General features: G+C 57.2%; 1 protein-coding gene across 3 annotated transcripts in view; it reads left to right on the plus strand.

The window, feature by feature from the left end:
- CDK5RAP3 (CDK5 regulatory subunit associated protein 3) overlaps positions 1–20007 on the plus strand; it is a 70039-nt gene extending 50032 nt beyond the window's left edge. For 2 of the 3 annotated variants that reach the window (XM_075059791.1, XM_075059792.1), the window contains exons 2-14: positions 9808–9853; positions 10607–10738; positions 11251–11351; positions 11990–12038; positions 12630–12808; positions 14208–14344; positions 15207–15351; positions 16218–16346; positions 16749–16833; positions 17613–17701; positions 18629–18834; positions 19073–19244; positions 19779–20007. In XM_075059791.1, coding sequence (XP_074915892.1) covers positions 9808–9853; positions 10607–10738; positions 11251–11351; positions 11990–12038; positions 12630–12808; positions 14208–14344; positions 15207–15351; positions 16218–16346; positions 16749–16833; positions 17613–17701; positions 18629–18834; positions 19073–19244; positions 19779–19844 — 1536 coding nt within the window. In that variant the 3' untranslated portion in view covers positions 19845–20007. Of the gene's footprint in view, positions 1–7926; positions 8010–9807; positions 9854–10606; positions 10739–11250; positions 11352–11989; positions 12039–12629; positions 12809–14207; positions 14345–15206; positions 15352–16217; positions 16347–16748; positions 16834–17612; positions 17702–18628; positions 18835–19072; positions 19245–19778 lie in introns of those variants that run through there. The other variant, XM_032791419.2, reaches the window with a different exon arrangement.
- Positions 20008–20240: the final 233 nt, after the last annotated feature.

The raw sequence follows: 20240 nt of genomic DNA on the forward strand, positions 1-20240 counted from the left end.
TCATTAACATCCCGCCTATCTACCCAGCCATCTATCCTGCGGCAGCTGATTCAGTAGGTTAACTGTGTGTTGCATAAAAATAACGTTTCTGTTGAGCCATTTTATAGGTCAGCCGTTCTGTTTGCTCACTCTACAGCTCCTGGAGGCTACGGCTCAGGTTATGATGCATACAAGAGGCAAGGCAGGGCAGTGGTTAGAATGGCAAAGGGGGAGTCAGGACTCCGGGGTTCTCTGCCCCTGACTTCCTGAGGTGACTTGGCCAGTCATTTCACCTCTGTGGACTAAATCTGAGACCTGCGTGTAAATCCAAGGAGAATGGCCTTTCCCATAGTGCTTGGCACAGCCTTTAGCCCCTAATACTCTAGCTAGAAGGAGTTTGTGCCTAGCTGTGCATGCACTGAGAAGGCCCAGGGATGATAGTGCTTTGCCTGTCCCTAGTGCTACCCGTATGAGGAGCTTAAAGCCATGAATGAATTAGGCCTCGCTACTCCCCAGGAGACAGGAACTTACCATTCTCCCTGTTTTGCAGAAGGGGAAACTGAGGCATAGAGAGGGGACCTGGACTGCCTGAGATGACACAGCGAATCAGTGGCAGAACCGTAACGGGAATCCAGGAGTCCTGCTCTAGCTACTAGGTGGCGCTGTTTCCCAAGTTATGCACAGGATGGAAGGGCAGGCTCCCCTAAGGTTATACTGATTCTCTAATGACCTCTGAAGGCTTCTCTGAGTGCTGCCTTCTAACCCTTCCCCAACGGGGCAGGAGTGGACAAGGAAGACAGAGTCCTGCATCTGGGGCTCTGGAACAGATGAGGCTGGAACCAGAGCAAGCCAGGAAACGTTCACATCCAGGGAATAAACAAAGGAACCAAGATGGTGGAGCCAGTCCGACCAGGGTAGAGCGAGTGTGGCCTTTGGGTTGCTCAACCAGACCACACTCCTCTTCGGCACAGCTGAAGTCACGGAGGGTGGGTTTGCCAGGACTCCCTGGTTCATGGTGACGCTGATCTGTTCCAGGTAAATCTTTGCTGGGATCCTTTCTGTTTCCAGGAAGCAAGTGGAATTCAGCCAAGGAATCTGAGGCGATTCCTTAGCCAGAGGCAATGGATGCTGCTCCTGATGCCTGGGGGCGCAGAGGAGGGTGACACTGAGTGGGGGTGTGGGGGGGGGGGACTGAACAAGCAACGCAAACAGGAAGAAAGAGCAGAGTGTGTTTGGGAAGCTACAGAAAGCGCATTGACTCCATGCCAGTGGCTGGGCTGCCTGGGAGAACCCAGCTCCGGGCTGTGGTTTACTTTCACCCTGAGGGGAACTTTTCACTGCTCTGTTGCCAGCTTCCATGCGGCTCTGAGCTCCTTGCCAAGCTCCATGACTTGGTGGATGCAGGCAACTCTATGTGCCTCTTGTGCATTCCCCCACCCTCTCCAGAGCTGGGGTTGGAAGCCAGGCTTTGCTTGACAGAGGTGTTGGTGGGACTCTGGAACCTACTGTCATGGGGGGAGGGATAGCTCAGTGGTTTGAGCATTGGCCTGTCAAATCCAGCGTTGTAAGTTCAGCCCTTGAGGGGGCAATTTGGGGCAAAAATCTGACTGACAGATCCAGTCACAGCGGGGCATCAACGTCACTTTGGCATGATGTGTGGCAGTGACCAAGGGGTCAGCCTCAGCCCCAGGCTACAGACAGACTCGGTGGAAACAACTGCTTGATGGATGCAAGCGTTATCTAGGAGCCAGGGAGTTGTGTGCGTGCGTAGGTGAGGGAGGGTGTACCTGGCTTGCATAGTTCAGTTTGTGGGTGCTGTCCATGTGCAGGCATAGACCCAACGTGCAGGGAGACTTGTTTGCCTGTTCAGTTTCCCACATGCAATCTCCTGCAGCTGCCTTGTTTGACGGCTGAACCCTCATTCAAGGGCAGCAGGTTATATGGGCTCAAGGTGCTTAAGCACCAGGAATATTTAAGGCTGCGGGGGCTGTGCTCCACCAATATTTGGAGCTGGGTTTCTCCCCTGGCCTTGCCTGAAAGAAAACAGCTGGTGCCTCTCTCCCTTGCTTGTGCTCCTTCTGCCTAAGGCTATAGAGATCAGCTGCCGGCAGCCTCTTGGAGCACTGGAGGAGGGAAAGAGGGGTGGAGGAGGCACACACGTGCTTGGGAGCTCGCTCCCCTGGCACTCACGTGGAGGAGACGCCAAGGGGACTTCTAGCCAGGAAATGGACATCTGGAGTGGACCTCACTCACCTGAGCAGCTACTGGGGCTTTGGTGAGGTTTGATCCTGTGATCTGCCCCCAATGCTGGGCAAGGAGCAGCCCCATCACCAGTGAGACAAGAGTGAGGGGCAGCAGGCTGCAGCAGGGGAGGAAGGAAGCCACATGTGCTGGCAGTTCTCTCCTCCAATGCTCCCCAGCACCCACCCACCATAGGGGAGATGGAGGAGGGGAGCTTCCTAGACCTGAGCAGCTGGGGCTTGGGTTAATTTTGTGACACCCTACCCCCCACCCCAGCCACCACCCTGCATTCCCCACTCCTGCCCCATGCTGGGCAAGGGACAGTCCCATCCTCCATCCCCAGTGAGGCTATGGTGAGGGGCAGCAGCAGGGGAGGCCACACGTGATGGCAACCCGCCCCCCCCCGGGACCCACCATAGGGGAGGCGAGTGGGCTTTCTGGACCTGAGAGAATCCCTAGGAGCATGTGCAGTGACTGTGGTGCAGAGTGAGTGTGCTGCGGCGGGGGGGGAGAGAGGGGGAGAGGAGGGATCCTCCCCTGGAGCTGCTATGCCAGTAAGGGGGTGGGAGTCCCTCTGGCCCAGCCCTGGGGCAGCCTGTCTGCATCCCAATTCCTATCCCCAGCCTGCCCCACCCCAGAGCTGCACCCCCAGCACCCCAACCCTGAGCACCCTCCTGCACTGTGAACCCCTCATCCCCAGCCCCACCCAGAGCCCTCACTTCAGGGAAAAATGTGCAACTTAAATTTGGTGGTAAGTTTGGAGTATCATTGTGTTTAAGCACAAACTTGATTATTTACACATGTTAAAGTATTCAGGTGTTACAAAGTGGGAAGTTCTTAATGTTTTCTCTGAATACTGTGTGGGTGCCTCAGTTTCCCCTATGCTTTTCTCAAGGATCTAGATGGTGGGATAAGGTGTGTGATTTGTGTAGAGCCCAGAGTGCCAGTGTGATGCCCTCTGCACAGAGAATGGCCGAAACCCTGTCTCCGGGCAACTGAAGGCCGGGGCCGCTCTCCTGCAAGGTGCCAAATGAAGGTGTTGGAGAACAAAGAGATCAAGTGGCCTCCTAATGCCTGGAAAAGAGACAAAGGCCAGAGGAGAGAGTGTCAGTGCCCATGCAGACTTCTGGGAAGCGCATGGTGTGGAAGGGGATGCTGGCATGTGTTGGAACTGCTCCACACAAAGCCAGTCAGGACTCTGGGGGAACCTCCTCTCTCTGAGCATACTGTCTCCAGGGCAAGAAGCTGACACCTTCCTGGGTCTGACCTCGGAGCATTCAGCATGCCCTTCCACACTATGCGCTTTCTGCAGCGAGTGTGCCCGGGTGGGTCCTGGGGCAGTCAGAGGTCCCTGCACCCCAACTGTGAAGTCAGACGTGACTCTCAGCCAGCCGGTAAAACAGAAGGTTTATTAGACGACAGGATCACAATCTAAAACAGAGCTTGTAGGTACAGAAAACAGGACCCCTCAGTCAGGTCCATCTTGGAGGGTGGGGAGTCTAGACCCAAGTTCTGGGCCTCTCCCTATTTCCCCAGCTAGCTTCAAACTGACACTCCCTCCCCTAGCCTTTGTGTCTCTTCTGGACAAGGAGGCCACTTGATCTCTTTGTCCCCAACACCTTCAGTTGGCACCATGCAGGGGAAACTGAGGCACCCACACAGTATTCAGATAAAACATTAAGAACATTCCCACTTTGTCACAACTGGTGCAACAAAATATAGTACCGTATATTGAAGCAGGCAAGTGCTGCTTCTGACTTTCCACTTTTAATTGACCCTTCTAATCTTGTGGTGCCGAAGCATCGTAGCTTCATTTTATATCGGCTTACAGGAGGGAGCGGGGAGGGGGGGGGAGACCACCATTTTGGGCACCACCAAAAATTATACAAATCTGCCGCCTATGCCCTCATTATTGCTAAAATCAAATTCAACAGAACCACTCAGCCAGCAGCGACGTGGGCTGGAGCTGCACTGTGCCGTCAGGAAAGCTGCGGGGATGACACAGCCTCTGTCATTCAGACACCCCAATGCTACCCCCGGCTGACGTTTTGGGGAACCTTTCTGTGGTTCCAAGTCTAGCTCTGGGGATTCTGGGGCCTTGGCCCCATGTTTTGCTGTATTAAAGTCACTGGCTTAGTAAACTCTGGAATGGTTCTTCTGCTTCCAGGGCTGATGAGAGCGGGGGGAAGCTGGTACAAATTACCAGGACCTGGCAGTCTGGAAGGGGGCCTGGGGCCCGGCTTCATCAGCCCTGTTTAGCTGGTCCGCCCTTGCTGGGGGGCCTGAAAATTTTTTTCACCGGGGCCCGAACCCACTCTCAGCTGCCCTGTCTGCTTCGTTCCCAGCTGGACTGGTTGCCTCTGGTTTCCCGAGATCTTGTTTTCATGCAGATGAATGAATATTAATTCAATACTAAATAATGACTATTAACTATGATATATATTCCCTCCCCTCTGAGGATCTTACCGCGCTTCAAAACCGTTAGTGAATTCTGCCTCGGGATCTGGCCAGGCTCAGAGGTGCCTAAGGGTTGCGGTTTCCTTAGTCAGGTGACTATGTTAGAAGCGCAGCTTTCATTTTAAAAAGGAAATAGGTCTCAACCTCTCCTGACTGCAAGGGAAAGCTTGAAAATGTGAAGCAAATGGTGTCTGCCTGAGTCTGCAGAGAGCCTGGTGCAGCAGCTCTGAGAGTTGTGAATTGCCTCATTCATCTGGAAGGGGTGATAATGTCAAGATGTGTTGTTTTGGGGGAAATCTGCCCTGCCCACCCCACCCCATGAGGAATTTGCTTGTGGCAAGAGTAGAAGAGTTCAGTGGGCCCAGCCATGGATGGTGGGTATCATAGGCTGGCGGAGGCGGTGCCTCCCCAAACAGCCAGGTGTGGTCTCACCTACGCTCCATCCCCAAGCCACCCCGCCTTTGCTTCCCACTCAGTGCAGCTCCACTAGTCTCCATGACCCCCGCTTTGGTCTCGCCTGCGTCACCTGCCCTTCCAGTGCTCTGGGGCTGGGGCATCTGGGGGCACTCTTGGGCAGGGGTCAGCAGCTGCGCTGGGAGGACCTCTGGGCTCTGACCAGGGGGTTGTAGAAGGAGCGGGGCTGGGGCCTAGCCTCCCCCAGCCGGCGGTTCACGCGCCACCCATGTGCTCAGCACACCTATTCTTCATTCACACCATTGCCTCCTTGCTGAGACTGCCAGCATTAAGGGCCAATCGGTGTCACGTGTAATAGCTGCTGAGGGACCTCTGGGCGGAGGCCCATCAAACTCATTTCACATAGATCAGATAACTTTAGGCTGGCTTTGAATCACCAACATAAAGGTGAAAAGCTCTTTATCCTGTCACCAAACCCCGAGCTAGTCAGTTGCTCCCAATACAGACATTCCAAGGTTAGAACTTCTCTGTCAGATCCAAATCCTCTGAACCTTCACCCCACATTCTGCCTTGTTTCCGACATGCTTCGTACAGAGACATCGAACAGAGACATCTTTTCCCTCCACCTGCCACCATGAAGGTCGTTACTCAGTGGCCAGTAGAAGCTATTTAAGAAAACCAGCATCTATATAAATCCAATCCCTAGTGCCCTCGCTCGACACTGGGCACAAAACATGGCTTCACACTGCTTTCACGTTGGCCACAAACTCACACCCAGCGATTTCAGTACTCGGGATTCCTCCCAGAAAGCGGCCCGGGGTGTCTGGGATTTAAGGTGGCTTTAAAGGCAGCCTTAAAAAAATAAAATACACACAAGGAAACAGTCTTTCCCCGCGTTAACCCAGTGTATTTGCATGTATGGGACTGGAAGGAGGAAAAAGGTCAAAAGCAATATTTTTCAGGCCCTGCAACAGGACAACAAGCAACTGGCAACCTGCCCCGTGCCAGCTATTATATCATGTGTGCCAAGGTTACACCATGTGACCAGCTCATGGGGGAAGCTAGCAGAAGCAAAACAAAATCAAGGAGGTAGCGGGCTCCCTGTTTATTGAGGACACCCACAAAAGTGCTGCTCAGAAGATGGGATGAGGGTTATGCAGAACATTTTGATTTTGTGATCACTGGGACTACGAATTTACCCTAATCATGAGATCAATTGGAAAAAGTCCACGAACATTCATAAGATGTTACACTCGCCTATCATAGCAATTGTTGATGGAAAGTAGGTCAAGCTGTTTTTCAGTAATGAATGTCATGAACAGCTGCAAGAGGACCAGACAGACTACATTAGTGCAAATAAAATAAGGCTCCATTGATATGATTCAAGGACTATGTTGACATCATGCTTGGCAAAGCTAGAAGTGGAACCAGAAATTAATGAACCAAAATGGATGCGTCAGATATTGGGCCTAATTGGTGGACAAAATAAGGGGTGGGCTGGTCCACCAATCAGTCCCTTTTTTGGTCCTTAAAGAAAAAGACTTGGTGGAGGGGAGAGACAGAAGAACAGATGGAGGCTACTGGAGCAAGTTTCACCAGCATGGCTGCCACCCACACTGTTCCCTGGGCCCCTGGGTCTTCATCCCCCCAATCTTAAGAGATGTCCTGACCAGACTGGGTCAGAGAGAGGGACCTAGACAACATTACACCTCCACTTGCTCCAGCTAAATCCAAATGCCACCTGGGATGAAACGGGATCAGACTGTAACAACAACAGCAGCTCCAGCCCATGTTAAAGTCCTCTCTTTTCTCTGAGACTCGGTGGGGGAGGTCATATCTTTTATTGGACCAGTGTCTGACGGTGAGAAAGACAGATTTTCAAGTTCTTCAGGAAGCTTCTCTCTCTCACCAACAGAAGTTGCTCCGATAAAAGATATTCCTTCACCCACCTAGTCTCGCTAATATCGTGGGACTGACCCTGCGTACATCTTTGACACTGTCAGACAAGGAGGCTTTTCCTTCTAAAGCCTCTCTTCAACTCACGGGACTTGCTAGAACGAAAGCCTTACTCGGTCCTTTACGTTGCAGAGGCTTTCGCTGTTTTCCCGTCTTTTCTGCCTCTTTAATGAAAGGCTAGGAGGGTTTTCAGGGCTGTCTTTGCCCTGGTACTAGGCAGGTTCAGGTCTCTACCCCGGCCCTTGTTAACGCTGTTGGACAGTGAGTGGGTGAAGTTAACACCTCTGGCCCAGGTATTCCAGCTCACTTAACACAGCAGCCTCCAACCTGTTGCTGGGGGGCGCCCTGCCCTATGGTGACTAGGCAGCAAGTGTGAAAAATGGGGACCAGGGGTGAGAGCTAATAGGAGCCGATATAAGAAAAAGACCCAATCGGAACTGTCCCTACAAACTCAGGACATCTGGTCACCCCGCCCTGCCCCCACTGCAAGGAGCTGAGGGCCAAAGGTGCCCTGATGCTGCTGCCAGGCCAGCTGGGGGCTACAGCTCGGTTCGAGCACACACAGCACGTGGAGGGGTGGGGTGAGGTCACCTAACCCTGACTGCGCGTGCGTAGTAGAGCACAATTCCCGCCTCTGGTTCGTGCCTGAGACTACAGCTCGCTGGGGCCACCTGCCGGGCAGTTGTCTGCACTGTCCCCTTCCCAGCCACCTTCTAATTGGTCAAAGTGCCACCCTCGCTCCAGCCAACCGGAGCGCCGGCACGTTGCACTTTGCTTCCTTGTGATTGGGTGCGGTAACCCCGTGATTGCGTACGCCCTGATTGGCTGCGCCGGCCAGGGCTGCTGCCCGGTGATTGGCTGGGCGGAGGGGGCGGAGTTTCCAAATTTCGACTGGGACAGGTACGAGCGGAAGCGAGCGGCGGAGCGGGAGGCCTGAGAGAGCCGGGCGGAGGGGATTGCAGGTGGAGCGCGCCCCCCCGCGGGGCAGCCCCCCCCGAGTGTCCTCCCCGCCCCGGAGCGCGCCCCCCCCCGGCCGGGGCAGCCCCCCCGAGTTCCTCCCGCCCCGGAGCGCCCCCCCCCGCCGGGGCAGCCCCCCCCGAGTGCTCCCCCCCCCCGAGGTGTCCTCTGCTCCCTCCCCCCTGCCGCCAGAGCAGCCCCCCGAGAGTGTCCTTCCCGCCCCGGAGCGCTCCACACCCCCCCGGCCGGGCAGCCCCCCCCCCCACCAGGGTGCCCCTGGAGTGTCTCCCCCCACGGAGAGTTCCTCTGCTCCTCCCCCCTGCCGCCAGAGCAGCCCCCCCCGAGAGTGTTCCTTTGCTCCCTCTCCCCGGCCGGAGCAGCCCCCCCGAGAGTGTCGTCTCCCGCTATGTCAGGGCAGCCCGCCCCGGCCAGGGTGCCCCTTGGAGTGTCCTCCCCCCACCGAGAGTGTCCTCTGCTCCCTCCCCCCTGCCGCCAGAGCAGCCTCCCCCCCCTCGAGAGTGTCCTCCATCTGTGCCGGAGCAGCCCCCCTTCCCTGGCCAGGGTGCTCCCCGGAGAGTGTCCTCTCCCGCCCCTGCCCCGGAGAGTGTCCATCCCCCTGCCAGAGCAGCTCCTCCAGAGAGTGTCCTCTCTCCCCCCACCAGGGCAGCCCCCAATCCTGGAGAATGTCTTCCCCGCACTAGGCACCAGCACCCCCCACCCCCGTGGAGCGGGTCCTCCCTCCCCCCGACAAGAGCAGCTCCCCCCCGACCCCGGGCTGCTGGTTGTCTTGGATTTGCACCACATATGTTTCTCTGAGGCCTGGGTTCTCAACCTGGGGGTTGTGAACAGGTGTCAGGGAGCTGGTACCCTGCTTCCCTTCCCTTCCCATGATAAATTGGAGGGGAGTCTCAACTAAATGAGAGGGGCTTCCACTGTGGAACAAATCGATGAAGGAGTGAAGGGCCACACGGTGGGAAAGGTTGAGAACCGCTGCTCTGATCTGTATGCCTAGGGGCTCACAGGGCCCTCATCCCCCTAGTATCTGAGGCCCAGATCCCTAGTGATATTTAGGCACCGAAATCCTTCAAAGAAACAATTGAGAAATAACCTCTCTGGTTTCCTCCTGGAAGAGTCAAACCTAAACACACGAAATTCTCTTAATCAAGCAGATTACACTGACTCCGTGTGTGCACGGGTGTAGAGCTGTTGTAGGAGAGCTAAATATTTGGATTTAGTTCTAAACCCCATGACACCCCTAGTCCTTTGGATCTCTTGTGGCAGGGAGTTCACCAGTCTAGGCCTGACCGCTGTCCGAGTTCAATCTCCTGCTCTCGCTGTACTAGGTGGACTGTTTTCAGAGTTCCGGTGGAAATCTCTTTACTTATCCTCCCACTGACTTTTGGTCTCCAAACAAAAACAGTTGCAAACGTTCGGTGCGGTTGTGACAATGCTTTTGTCATACACTGGCTGAGCATAAACTCACCCATTGTCCCCGAATGTCCTCTGTCTGTCCAGGAAAGTAGAGCATCCAAGCTTGGATCAGCACCGCAAGAGTCTAGACCTTTGCTTTCTGTTAGGACATGGAACCCAAGGGCTGGGAAGCATTGTTTGCTAGGAGCTGGGGTAGCAGGGGAGTGTCAGAGATGGGCTGCATGGGCTTGGGAGAAGCCAGATGCTAGGGGTGTGGGTGTGTTGGATGGGGAGGATTACAGGCCACACACTGGCTTTGTTACCTGTATTATCAGGCTTTGTTCATCCCCAAGATTCTCTCTGTTTATAGCAATGTCTGTCTCTCTCCACCAGGACTATCAGAATTTGCCGATTGACATCCAGACAAGCAAGCTCCTAGGTAGGATGCTAGCTCCTGTCCCTATCTTCCAGCTGGAGAGGGAGGGCGTTTTGGTGCATGTTTTTATGCACTGGGAGAGGGGCACATGCTGGAGGGGGTGAGGGGTCAGGTGGGCCAGAGAATGGGCCATCAGCGTGTGCACGAGTTTCCTTCCACCGTGAAGCTTGCGTCCTTCCGATTTCAGCAGGACTCGGGAATGAGGAAAGTTTGTCGTCATTTCTCCTGTTGGGGTGAAACCCCGGAGGAAGCAGAGCAGAGTTGCCCCCGTCAGCACAGGCCTCGTATAGATTTGTGGGGTCAGCATATGGGTAGGGCGCTGACTTGCCTGTCCTGGTCATTGGAGTCCTCCCTTAATCCCCCAAACAGGTCGGGTGCGGATCCCCTAGTACACTGATGCGCCTCCTCCCTGCTCAGAGAAGTAAAAGAGAAGTTAGTTCATTCTTTGCCTCTCTCTGCTGAGACAGCCACCAAGGAGTGGGCGGGGGGAGCTTGTGGTGCAGCCCCCTCCCCCCACCCCCGAGACCCTCCAGCTCAGAGGGGTTACTGGGCAGCTGCCAGAGGGTGACGATGGCGTCTCGTCACTACCCATTTTGACAACGTTTGCAACAGCTGGGTAGAGGTGAGGAACTCCTGTCACTGAGCCAATGATTGGAAACCACCCCCAGCAGTGCCCTCCCTCTGCCGTCTCCCAGCTGCCTCTCACTCCCGGTAGCGGACACCGAAGTGTTTAACATCTGTGTGTCCCTGCTGCAGACTGGCTGGTGGACAGGAGACACTGCAACCTGAAATGGCAGAGCCACGTACTGACTATCCGCGAGAAGATCAACGCGGCCATTCAGGACATGCCGGAGAGCGAGGAGATCAAGCAGCTGCTCTCAGGATCCTGTGAGTGGGGCTAGGGAGGGGTGGTGGATCTCCCTGATGCAGGCTTGGGTGCCAGCGTCTCAAGCGGGGGTGACGGATCCCATTAATGCAGGGGATTTGCCATGAAGGCTGTTGACGTGCGTGGGGCCTGGTCAGTTGCTTGGCATCCTGTGGCCCTACTGGCAGTTCACTGCTGCGATCGAGGGTCGTGAGCGTGTCCATACCAGGGCTGAGGGGCTTGTGTGTCCCCCTCCTTGCCTCCAGTCATCTCTCACGTACACTAGGCCTATTGCAGATGCCAGAAGAATCCAGCCCCAAGGGCTTCGGGTATGTCAAACATCTCTGTTTAGAAAGGAGACAGAAGCCCAGTGACACGTGCCCCCTTGCCCTGCTTTTGCACCAGTGTACAGTGCGAAGGGCTGGAGCTGTGCACAGCAAACCTGGGAACCTCTCCCGTCCCTCCCCCTCAGCCCCGGGTGACTGGGTATTGCTTCCTGTCTGCTGCCATCCCAGCTCTCTCTGTCCCATTCCAGATATTCACTATTTTCACTGCCTGAGGATTGTGGACATTCTTAAAGGGACCGAGGCCTCCACTAAAAATATCTTTGGTCGCTACTCTTCCCAGCGGATGAAGGTGAGCCTGGGTGGTCAGACTTGTCCAAGAATTTGCCAAGCTGGTTCCACTTTCAAGCAAGTCAGGCTGGGCTGGGCTGTTAGTGGGATGAATGGAGCCAGCGTCTCTAGGGTACCGGTTCGAATCCAGCCTGAGTCTACAGCAATTAGAATCCATAGCTCTCTCGGGCCTGTAGAGTGGAATGAGGAGTAATAATCCCTAGCTCTTATCTAGTGCTTTCTATCAGTATCATCACCTCCACTGTACAGGTGGGGAAACTGAGGCACAGAACAGGGAAGTGATTAGCCCCAGGTCACTCAGCAGGCCTGTGGCAGAGCCAGGAATAGAATCCAAGGCTCTTGAGTCTCAGTCCAGTGCTCTTTCCACTAAGCCACCTGGCTGGGTGGATGCTGTCAATTCAGTGCCCCGTGTTAGAGGGTCACTGGCACACAGCCCACCACCTCAGCTGAGAGGCCATGGACTGACTGCCCCATTCCCAAGCACCAAACTCCCACTTCACTGCCAGGTGTGGCCACGTGCCCTGCCTCTGCTTGTTCTTTGGCTCTCACGCTGCACGGGCCGACGCTCAGGGGCTTTGTGCTTCTCCGACTGCGTTTGGCATCTTCTCAGCCTCTCCCTTTTTCTGCTCCCTGTTCCAGGACTGGCAGGAGATCCTGTCTCTGTATGAAAAGGAAAACACCTACCTAGGTAAGGCAGCCTCACCTCACCGCATTGGGGCGTGTAGACATTTGGCAAGGGGCAGCTGCCTGCTTTCTTCCTGCCAGAGCTCGGGTGTGACTTGCTGGGGATGGCGTCTGCATGGCATGAGCTCACCTGTACTCCCAGCTCTCCAATGCTGAGCTGTGTCCCGTCCCATCCCCACTTCCCTTAGCCTTTTGCAGCCCGTATAAAAGAGTCATTCACCCAGAGCCACGGTGGGACGGGGGGCACAGAAGCCGTGCTGCACCGGTGGCACTGACCGTCTCAGCAGGGTCAGAGCTAAGGCACATTGGCAGCGTGTGTGTGTCGGGGGAGACCTGGCAGTGGTGGTGTGAGCGCTGTGCCCATTCTGGCATAGAAACCTTGGCTCAGTACGAGAATTACACGTCCTTAATGTGAGTGGTGGGGCTGGGGCGAATCGGTCAGCACTCAGAGAGGGAATCCTGTGGCCTTGGCTCAGGGGTTGCTGGTCGGCCCCGTAGCCTGGATGCCTGCCAGCGCTTGGGCCGGCTTTCTGCTTAGGAAAGGGCCGTGCCCCAAGTGTCTCCTCTCCTGTCTGTCCCTTCTCCCACCCCGCAGTGGAACTCGCCAGCCTTCTCGTGCGCAACGTCAGCTATGAGATCCCGTCCCTGAAGAAGCAGATCAGCAAGTGCCAGCAGCTGCAGCAGGAGTACAGCCGCAGGGAGGAAGAGTGCCAGCTGGGGGCCACCGAGATGCGGGAGCGCTTCTACAGCTCCTGCAAGCAGTATGGCATCACCGTGAGTCCCTCACTGGGCCCAGGAGGGCCAGGCCTGCTCAGAGAATCAGAGATTATCAGAGTTGGAAGGCACCGCAGGAGGTTCTAGTCCAACTCCCTGCTCAAAGCAGGACCAATCCCCAACTAAATTACCGCAGCCAGGGCTTTGTCAAGCCTGACCTTAAAAACCTCTAAGGAAGGAGATTCCATCACCTCCCTAGGGAACCCATTCCAGTGCTTCACCACCCTCCTAGTGAAATAGTATTTCCTAATATCCAACCTAAACCTCCCCCACTGCAACTTGAGACCATTACTCCTTGTTCTGTCATCTACTACCACTGAGAACAGTCTAGATCCATCCTCTTTGGAACCCCCTTTCAGGTAGTTGAAAGCAGCTATCAAATCCCCCCTCACTCTTCTCTTCTGCAGACTAAATAATCCCAGTTACCTCAGCCTCTCCTCATAAGTTATGTGCTTCAGCCCCAGCTGTGTGCCCCCCTGTGCCCGGGAGGGGCCGGGCCTGCTCAGAGAGCATGGACGCTGCCATAGCCTCACATAGCACTCACCGCGTGCGTGCCTGCCTGTGCCCGGGAGGGGCTGGGCCTCTCCTTTCCAAGAGGCTCCTAGCTCCCGCCACCTCTCCCCATTGCTTGGATCCCTGGGCCTTCAGTGCCCTCTGCTGTGACCCACCTCTGCAGTATTGGAATACTTTCAGCACTGCACAGCCATTCCTACCTGTACCCTGAACAGCCCTGCCCCTGGCTCTACCTCACCTGCCCGTTACCAGTGGCTCGGTTCAGGAACCTCCCCGTTTCCATGGCTCAGTTTTCAAACCTCGGGGCCTCACCAGGACCCTGGGCATGCCTTCCCCACACCCCTGGGAGGCTGTCTGAGCAGACAAGGGCTGGCTGTGGCTAGGAGGACACCTGCATTGGAAAGTGCCTCTCTTTCCCCCAAATCCTGAGCTGGCTTCTTGTCCCCAGCTGCTAGTGCCGCTTTGTGCCCGTGGAACTGCCCGTGCTGCCACCGCTCACCCCTGCAGATCCACTGGGCTCCGGTTCCCCTGCTTCTCATCACGTGCTGACAGGACGATCAAATCCACTCACTCCTGCCTGTTCTGGGCTCCAGCAGCTGAGTGTCTGCCCCAGGGGCTGCCCCTGGCAAACCCTCCCAGCTACCTCTGGCTCCATTGGTGGTCTCCTGCCCATAAGCCAGCTTGTGCCCCAGCATTCTCTAGGGCTTCTTCCTCCACCCATTGCTCTCTAGGGCTCCTTCCTCCACCCACTAGTCTTTGCTGGAATCAAATGCTCCCTCCCCTCAGCCAGGCACCCCAAGCTATCCCCATGGTTTGGCTGAGGGGAGGCTGATGGCCTGAGTCCCGGGTCCCTGCTCTAACGCCCCTGCTTGTTCTCGCTGTGCAGGGTGATAACGTGCGTCGGGAGCTGCTGGCCTTGGTGAAGGACCTGCCGGCGCTGCTGACGGAGATCGGGGCTGGGGCCCGGGTGCTCTCGGAAGCCATCGATTTGTACCAGGCCTGTGTGCAGTTCGTGTGTGAGAGGTAGCAAGACACCTTCCTGGGGAATGCCCCACAGAGTGAGGGGGAGGCAGACTGGTCCCTCTCTCCCCCATTTCGAGCAGGACTTGATCCTCTGCTTCAGTAATTGAATCCGGGACAGCGTGGAGGTGTTAACAGTGCTGGGCTGGGTAGCCCCAGATCCAGGGATGTTAGGGGGCAGGCCGGCAAGATGTGCAGAACCCCTGAGAGGGAAGAGGATGCTGGGGCTTCCTTCTGCTCCAGGGTGTCTTTTTCCTCCCTCCCCCATCCTGCGGATAAGTGGTTTCTGGAGATCTAACACCCCCCACCTGCCGTCCTGGCTCTGGTTTCACACCCACCTTTGCTGCTCAGTTTCCCAGCTGAGATCTGCCCTTGGAATTCGCTGATTGTGGAAGCCCTGGGCTTTTCCTGGCTGTTTGGGCACATCTTTAAATACCCATGTTCCAGACAGAGCATTGCCGGGCTTAGTCCCTGACCATCTCAGCAGGAGCGCACTGCCTGGTTTGCTGCCTCCTTGGCAACTCTCCAAGGTCCCTCCTCCCTCCTTGGCTGGGGGGGGTCAGAGACCGCAATAAGCGTGTTCCCCGTCTCTGAGCCAGTCACGTCCAGCCGGTGGCATTGCTGGGAGAAGGGGTCGTTACCTCAGTGCCGGAGAGTCGAGCTGGGTCCTTGTTGCTGCTGCTCCTGGCGGCCGCTGTCAGGGAGATTCCCGGTCACAGCTGATGCAGACCCCCAGCCTGCTCCCCCATAAGCCCATGGCACTGTATGCATCAGTGCAGCTGGCAAGAGCAGAGCCGGGGGGAGGCAGAAGGGCTATCAGTGTCCGGCTGCCCTGACGCTGCCCCAGCCCTGTTGTGTGTTCCAGCGCCACGGAGCGGGTGGTGCCCATGCTGCGACACGTGCAGGAGCGCGGAAACACGACCGTCTACGAGTGGAGGAGGGGGGTGGCGCCCACCATGGTGGAGCGTCCACGGGTGGAGGAGCTGCCTGAGCAGCAGGATGAGGAGGCGGTAGGTGCCGGCAAGGCTGCCATCGAATGGAAGGAATATGGCCCAAGGGGGGTTGCTAAGCAGATGGGCCTGAGTCTAAATGCCCTGTGGGCCTTGCATGGGACAGAGGCAGTGGGGCAGGCACAATGAATTGACCCAAACTCAACCCAGTCTTCCCTGATTGGCTTATTCTCATTGGCTGGTGGGGCTGGCTTCATGCTGGGAGCATCACATCTGAAACACCCAGATTCCGAGGTTCAGTTCCCAGCAAGGCCGACTCAACCCTACATCTTCCCCAGGGAGAGAAGTTGAGTCCCAGGAGACACCTGAGAAACCCAGGTCCTCTCTGCTTTCCATGGGGCTCACAGGTCCTGGGGTTTGTTCTGGGGTTTGCTCCTGGGCCCTTGGGCAGAATGTTCCCTCCGCTCCGTGCTATGGACTGCGCTGGGCGCTGGTTCCGCCCCAGAGGTGGCTGCGTTTCTTTGCTGGGAGAAGGAATCCCTAGTGCTTGAGGTCCTTCAGTGCAGTGTAAACATACAGGACCACCCTCCTCCCTGTGTTTTCCAGCGCTGCCTGGTCATGCCGAGATGGATCCTCTGGGACTTCTGGCATGATTTGCAGCCTCCCGTAGAGCACCTGAAACAAGCTTCTGAGGGTCACCCCTGGCTTGTGCGAAGGGGACGCTGGTCTGCCAGGCAGTTGGGCAGCGTCTTCCAGAGCAAGCCGGGGAAGCGCCTGGGGGTCCAGAGCAGCGAGAGGAGAAGTGTCTCCATGAGCTATGGAGCTGCCATCTAGAGAGAGCACAAGGGTTGGCAGCTCCAGGCTCTCCCAGCCTGGTGCTGGTTAGAGCTCCTCTCTTGGGGGACATCTTTCTCTTCTCATTGCAGATCGACTGGGGGGACTTAGGGGTGGAATCTGCACCCACCCCCATGGGGGTTGATTACAGCATCTCCGGTGAAGACGGAGCCCAGGCCGAGGAGGTGGACTGGGGGATCTCACTGGAACCTGACCCACAGGTGGGTGTGTGCTGTACCCCTCTTCCCCCCTGCTGAGCATCCACCTGCCAGACAGTTACTCACCCCGTAGGGTCACAGCCATGCTGCGCAGTGCAGGCTGGATCAGGTCTGGCTGGGACCCTGGGGGAAGACATAGTCTGTGGAGGCAATGTTTCCTAGTGGCTAGAGGACTGGACTGGGACTCAGACCTGGGTTCAATTCCCAGCGCTGCCACTGGCGCTGCTGAGTTCCCACCCCATGCCTCCGTTTCCCCATCTGTAAAACGGGGATGAGCCTATGTAAAGTGCCAGCTCTTGGCTGCTTCTCTCTCAAGGCAAGGGCAGCTCAGGGCTCCCACCCTAGGGGCAGAACTATGGGGCAGAGTGCCCATTCTTACAGGAGGCTGCCTTTGACTTGCTGCAGGGAGCCGGCTCTGACAGGATAGACTGGGGAGATGGGAGTGGTGGTGACCCGGTGCAGATCACAGTGCTCGAGGCTGGCATCCAGGGTAAGGTCCTCCTCCTCTGCCTTTCCGCAGCCCCAGGGTGGCTGGCAGGGTTGGGACAGTCGAGCACCGTGGGCTGGGCGGCTGGTATGGAGACGGGGGTGGGAAATGTACTTGGGAACCGTGCAGCTGAGATCATAACCTCTACCCACCCTCCAGTGCCTGTCTGTGGCCTTCTCCTTCCCAGTATCTAACCTGAGCCAATAGTGGCCTCAGAGACGCTGTCACACTGGGGTGCGGGCTGACTCCCTGGTGGAGCTGGGGGGTGTTGTGGGGGGAATTTTGCTCTGAAGGGACAGGGTGGTGGCAGCTGAGGTTCCCAAATGAGTCAAGCCAGCAGAGCTCTTCCTGATGTGGGGGTAAGGGAGTCAGGCCCCTGGCACGGCCAGCTGGGCACACCTGGCACAGGAGTGGAGTTAGCGCCTGAATGAAAATCAGGTAGCCACTAGAGGGCGCCGGGGGATGACACTTCCTACCTCAGGCAGTGGGGTTGGCTTTGGCTTTGAGTGCGGAGGGATGCCAGGTCTGGAAAGAGACCGGCTACGCCCCTGGGGACTTCGCCAGGGCGGCCGGGCCCAGTGCTCTGCTCACTGGGCCGGTCTTGCTGGGGGGCTGCCCCAGGAAAGCATGTGGAGCTCTGTGGTGAGGAGCAGTGACTCGAGGCGATCTGATGCCCGGCAGGGAGCCCGCCCGGGAGCCCGCCCAGACCCTCCGTGGCTGCTCAGTGAGGTCTCCCCCTGCCCTGCTTCCCAGCACCCTCTACCCTGTGTGCTTCTGTTCAGTCCCAGATGGAGTTGCCCGAGGTCCTGATGCTCTGACCCTCCTGGAGAGCCCGGAGACTCGGAGCCAGTTCATCGACGAGCTGATGGAGGTATCCCGGGACAGGGCTTATCGCACGCTAAGGAATTAAGGGGGAGTGGGGCATGTTGCTTATCCCCCTTATACACCTGGGAAACTGAGTCCCGGAACCGCCTAAGACATGCTACCTCAATGGCAAAGCCTGGAATAGAACCCAGGAGTTCTGAGTTCCAGACCTCCTTGTTCTCATGGTTGGACCCCCAGAGCTGGGAACAGAACCTAGCAAGCCAAACTCCTGATCATTTGGTCCCCCCGCCTCCCTGACTCTAACCGCTAGCCCCCAATTCACAAACATAGCTAGCTGGGTACTTGAGTGAATATATGGAGCTTTGAGGGGCATTAGAGAGCTCACTGCAGCACTTGTCTTAGCCAGCCCTGTTCATAGCCCCAATGCGGACTGGAATCTGGGCAGCCAGCACTGCTGCTCTCTGGCACCTTGCGGTCTTCATGCCAGTGCAGCTGAAGCAGGAGAGCTGCCAGTCTGTGCATCCCCCAAGGTGGGGCAGGGCCCTACCCCCTTCCCTTTGAGCACGGGCACTGCTGCACATGGGTTCCCCTTGGCAGGCTGCCCAGCACAGCTGGGATGAGCTGCAGCACAAAAGCTTGATGTTGGGGTTCTGGGGGTTCGTGACAGTAGTGGAGCCGACACCCCAAAGCCTGGTCCCTGGCTGGGCACCACAGAAACCCTGCAGGCAGCAAAGGGTCCTGTTTCCTGGGAGCTCTGCATGGCACCTGCGTCCAAAGGATTTCTGCCTCTCTAGGGAGGGCTGAGCCTGCTCGCGGGAGGGAAGGGGCCCTGTGTCCTGGCCCTTTCACTCCCTTCAGGGCTGAAGGAGCTCTGCGTTCTCCAGGGGGCAGAAGGGGTTTTAAAGAGCCATGCTCCACGTACGGTGGGTGTCCATGCCTGCTCCCCACCCTGTGCCTACCCTTCCCTCCCCAGCTGGAGACCTTCCTGTTCCAGCGCATCGTGGAAATGAGCGAAGAGGCTGACGTGGTGTCTGTGAGCCAGTTCCAGCTGGCCCCACCCATCCTGCAGGGCCAGACCACACAGAAGGTGGGCGCCATGGTGTCGGCTGTCCAGGAGCTGATTGGCCGGCTGACCAACCTGCGGATGCAGCATCTGTTCCTGATCCTGGCCTCCCCAAGGTGCGTGGGGGCTCCCTTCTCTCTCCCAGCCTGCTTTATAAGGGGGGACCCCTTCCTTCCTATGGGGGTGGGGAAGTTTGTCCTCGAGGGAGGGGACCCTAGGATCGGGCTGACGAAGTGAATTGACGGAGCTAGCTCGTGGGTAATCTTTGCAGAGGCAGCCCCTGGGGTGGGGGCGGTGGTCTTGGTGGCGTTGAAGAGACGGGTGTTGATGTCGCACGTGGGTCTCGGGGGGCAGGTACGTGGACCGGGTGAGCGAGCTCCTGCGCCAGAAGCTGAAGCAGGCGGAGCTGCTGGTGCTGAAGAAGGAGCTCACAGCGCAGAAGAGGCAGGAGGCGCTGGAGGAGCAGGGGGCCCTAGAGCCCAAACTCGACCTGCTGGTGCAGAAAACCAAGGAGCTGCAGAAACTAGTAAGAAATGGGGAAGGGCCCATGGCGCCCCTGGCCTTGGGACACGGGGCCACCGGTCAGATCTCGCCCCTGTGATGTGGGGCCCCTAGTCAGATCTCACCCGCACGGCATCCTCCTCCCTGTGATGTGAGGCCCCCCGAATCAGAGGCTGACCGCATGGTGCCCCCATTTCTTTCCCATGTTGCTGCAGGCCCCAACTTTGATTTGATGCATGACAGCCCCCAGCCTGCGTAACTCAGGCTCCATTGTCTTGAGCACTTCTGCCCCCCCCCCCTCCCGGATCAGAGAATATCAGGGTTGGAAGGGACCTCAGGAGTCATCTAGTCCAACCCACTCCTCAAAGCAGGACCAACCCCCAGAGAGATTTTTACCCCAGTTCCCTAAATGGCCCCCTCAAAGATTGAGCTCCCAGCCCTGGGTTTAGTAGGCCACTGCTCAAACAACTGAGCTATTCCCCCTCAGTCATCCTTGGGGGGGGCTGCCCTCTGCCCCAGTACCCTCACCCCGGGCCTGAGCCTGTGCCCTGTCTTTCAGATTGAAGCGGACATTTCCAAACGGTACAGCGGGCGCCCTGTGAATCTGATGGGCACCTCCCTGTGACGCTTCCACGGCGATGCAGCCCCCTATGGAGCCAGGGTCCCACAGAGCTCTGCTAACCAGGACTTGCTCAAGTTGTGCAGAGCAGATGCCCTTTCCAGGGGCTCCAGGCAGCTGGGAGGGAATTGCTCAATAAAGTGGGGGAAGCTGCTCCATCCCCACCCTGCTCCTCATGTGAATTCACACCCCGATTCCCCTGGCCCAACCTGCAGTGTCTCTCAGTGGGGCGCTGGCCTCTCCCCTACTCTGTGTCTGACCAGGACACTGATTCCTCCCCCGCCCCACGGCAGACCCCCTGTGCAGCTCACAGGGACGCTGATCCCTGCCCCGCTTTGAGCAGGAAGATTGTCACTGGGTGGGGCCCTAGAGGCTTGTGTTCGTTCCCCAGAGCTGCCCTCT

This window comes from Chelonoidis abingdonii, chromosome 21 (assembly GCF_003597395.2).
Source record: "Chelonoidis abingdonii isolate Lonesome George chromosome 21, CheloAbing_2.0, whole genome shotgun sequence".
Taxonomy (NCBI): Eukaryota; Metazoa; Chordata; order Testudines; family Testudinidae; genus Chelonoidis; species Chelonoidis abingdonii.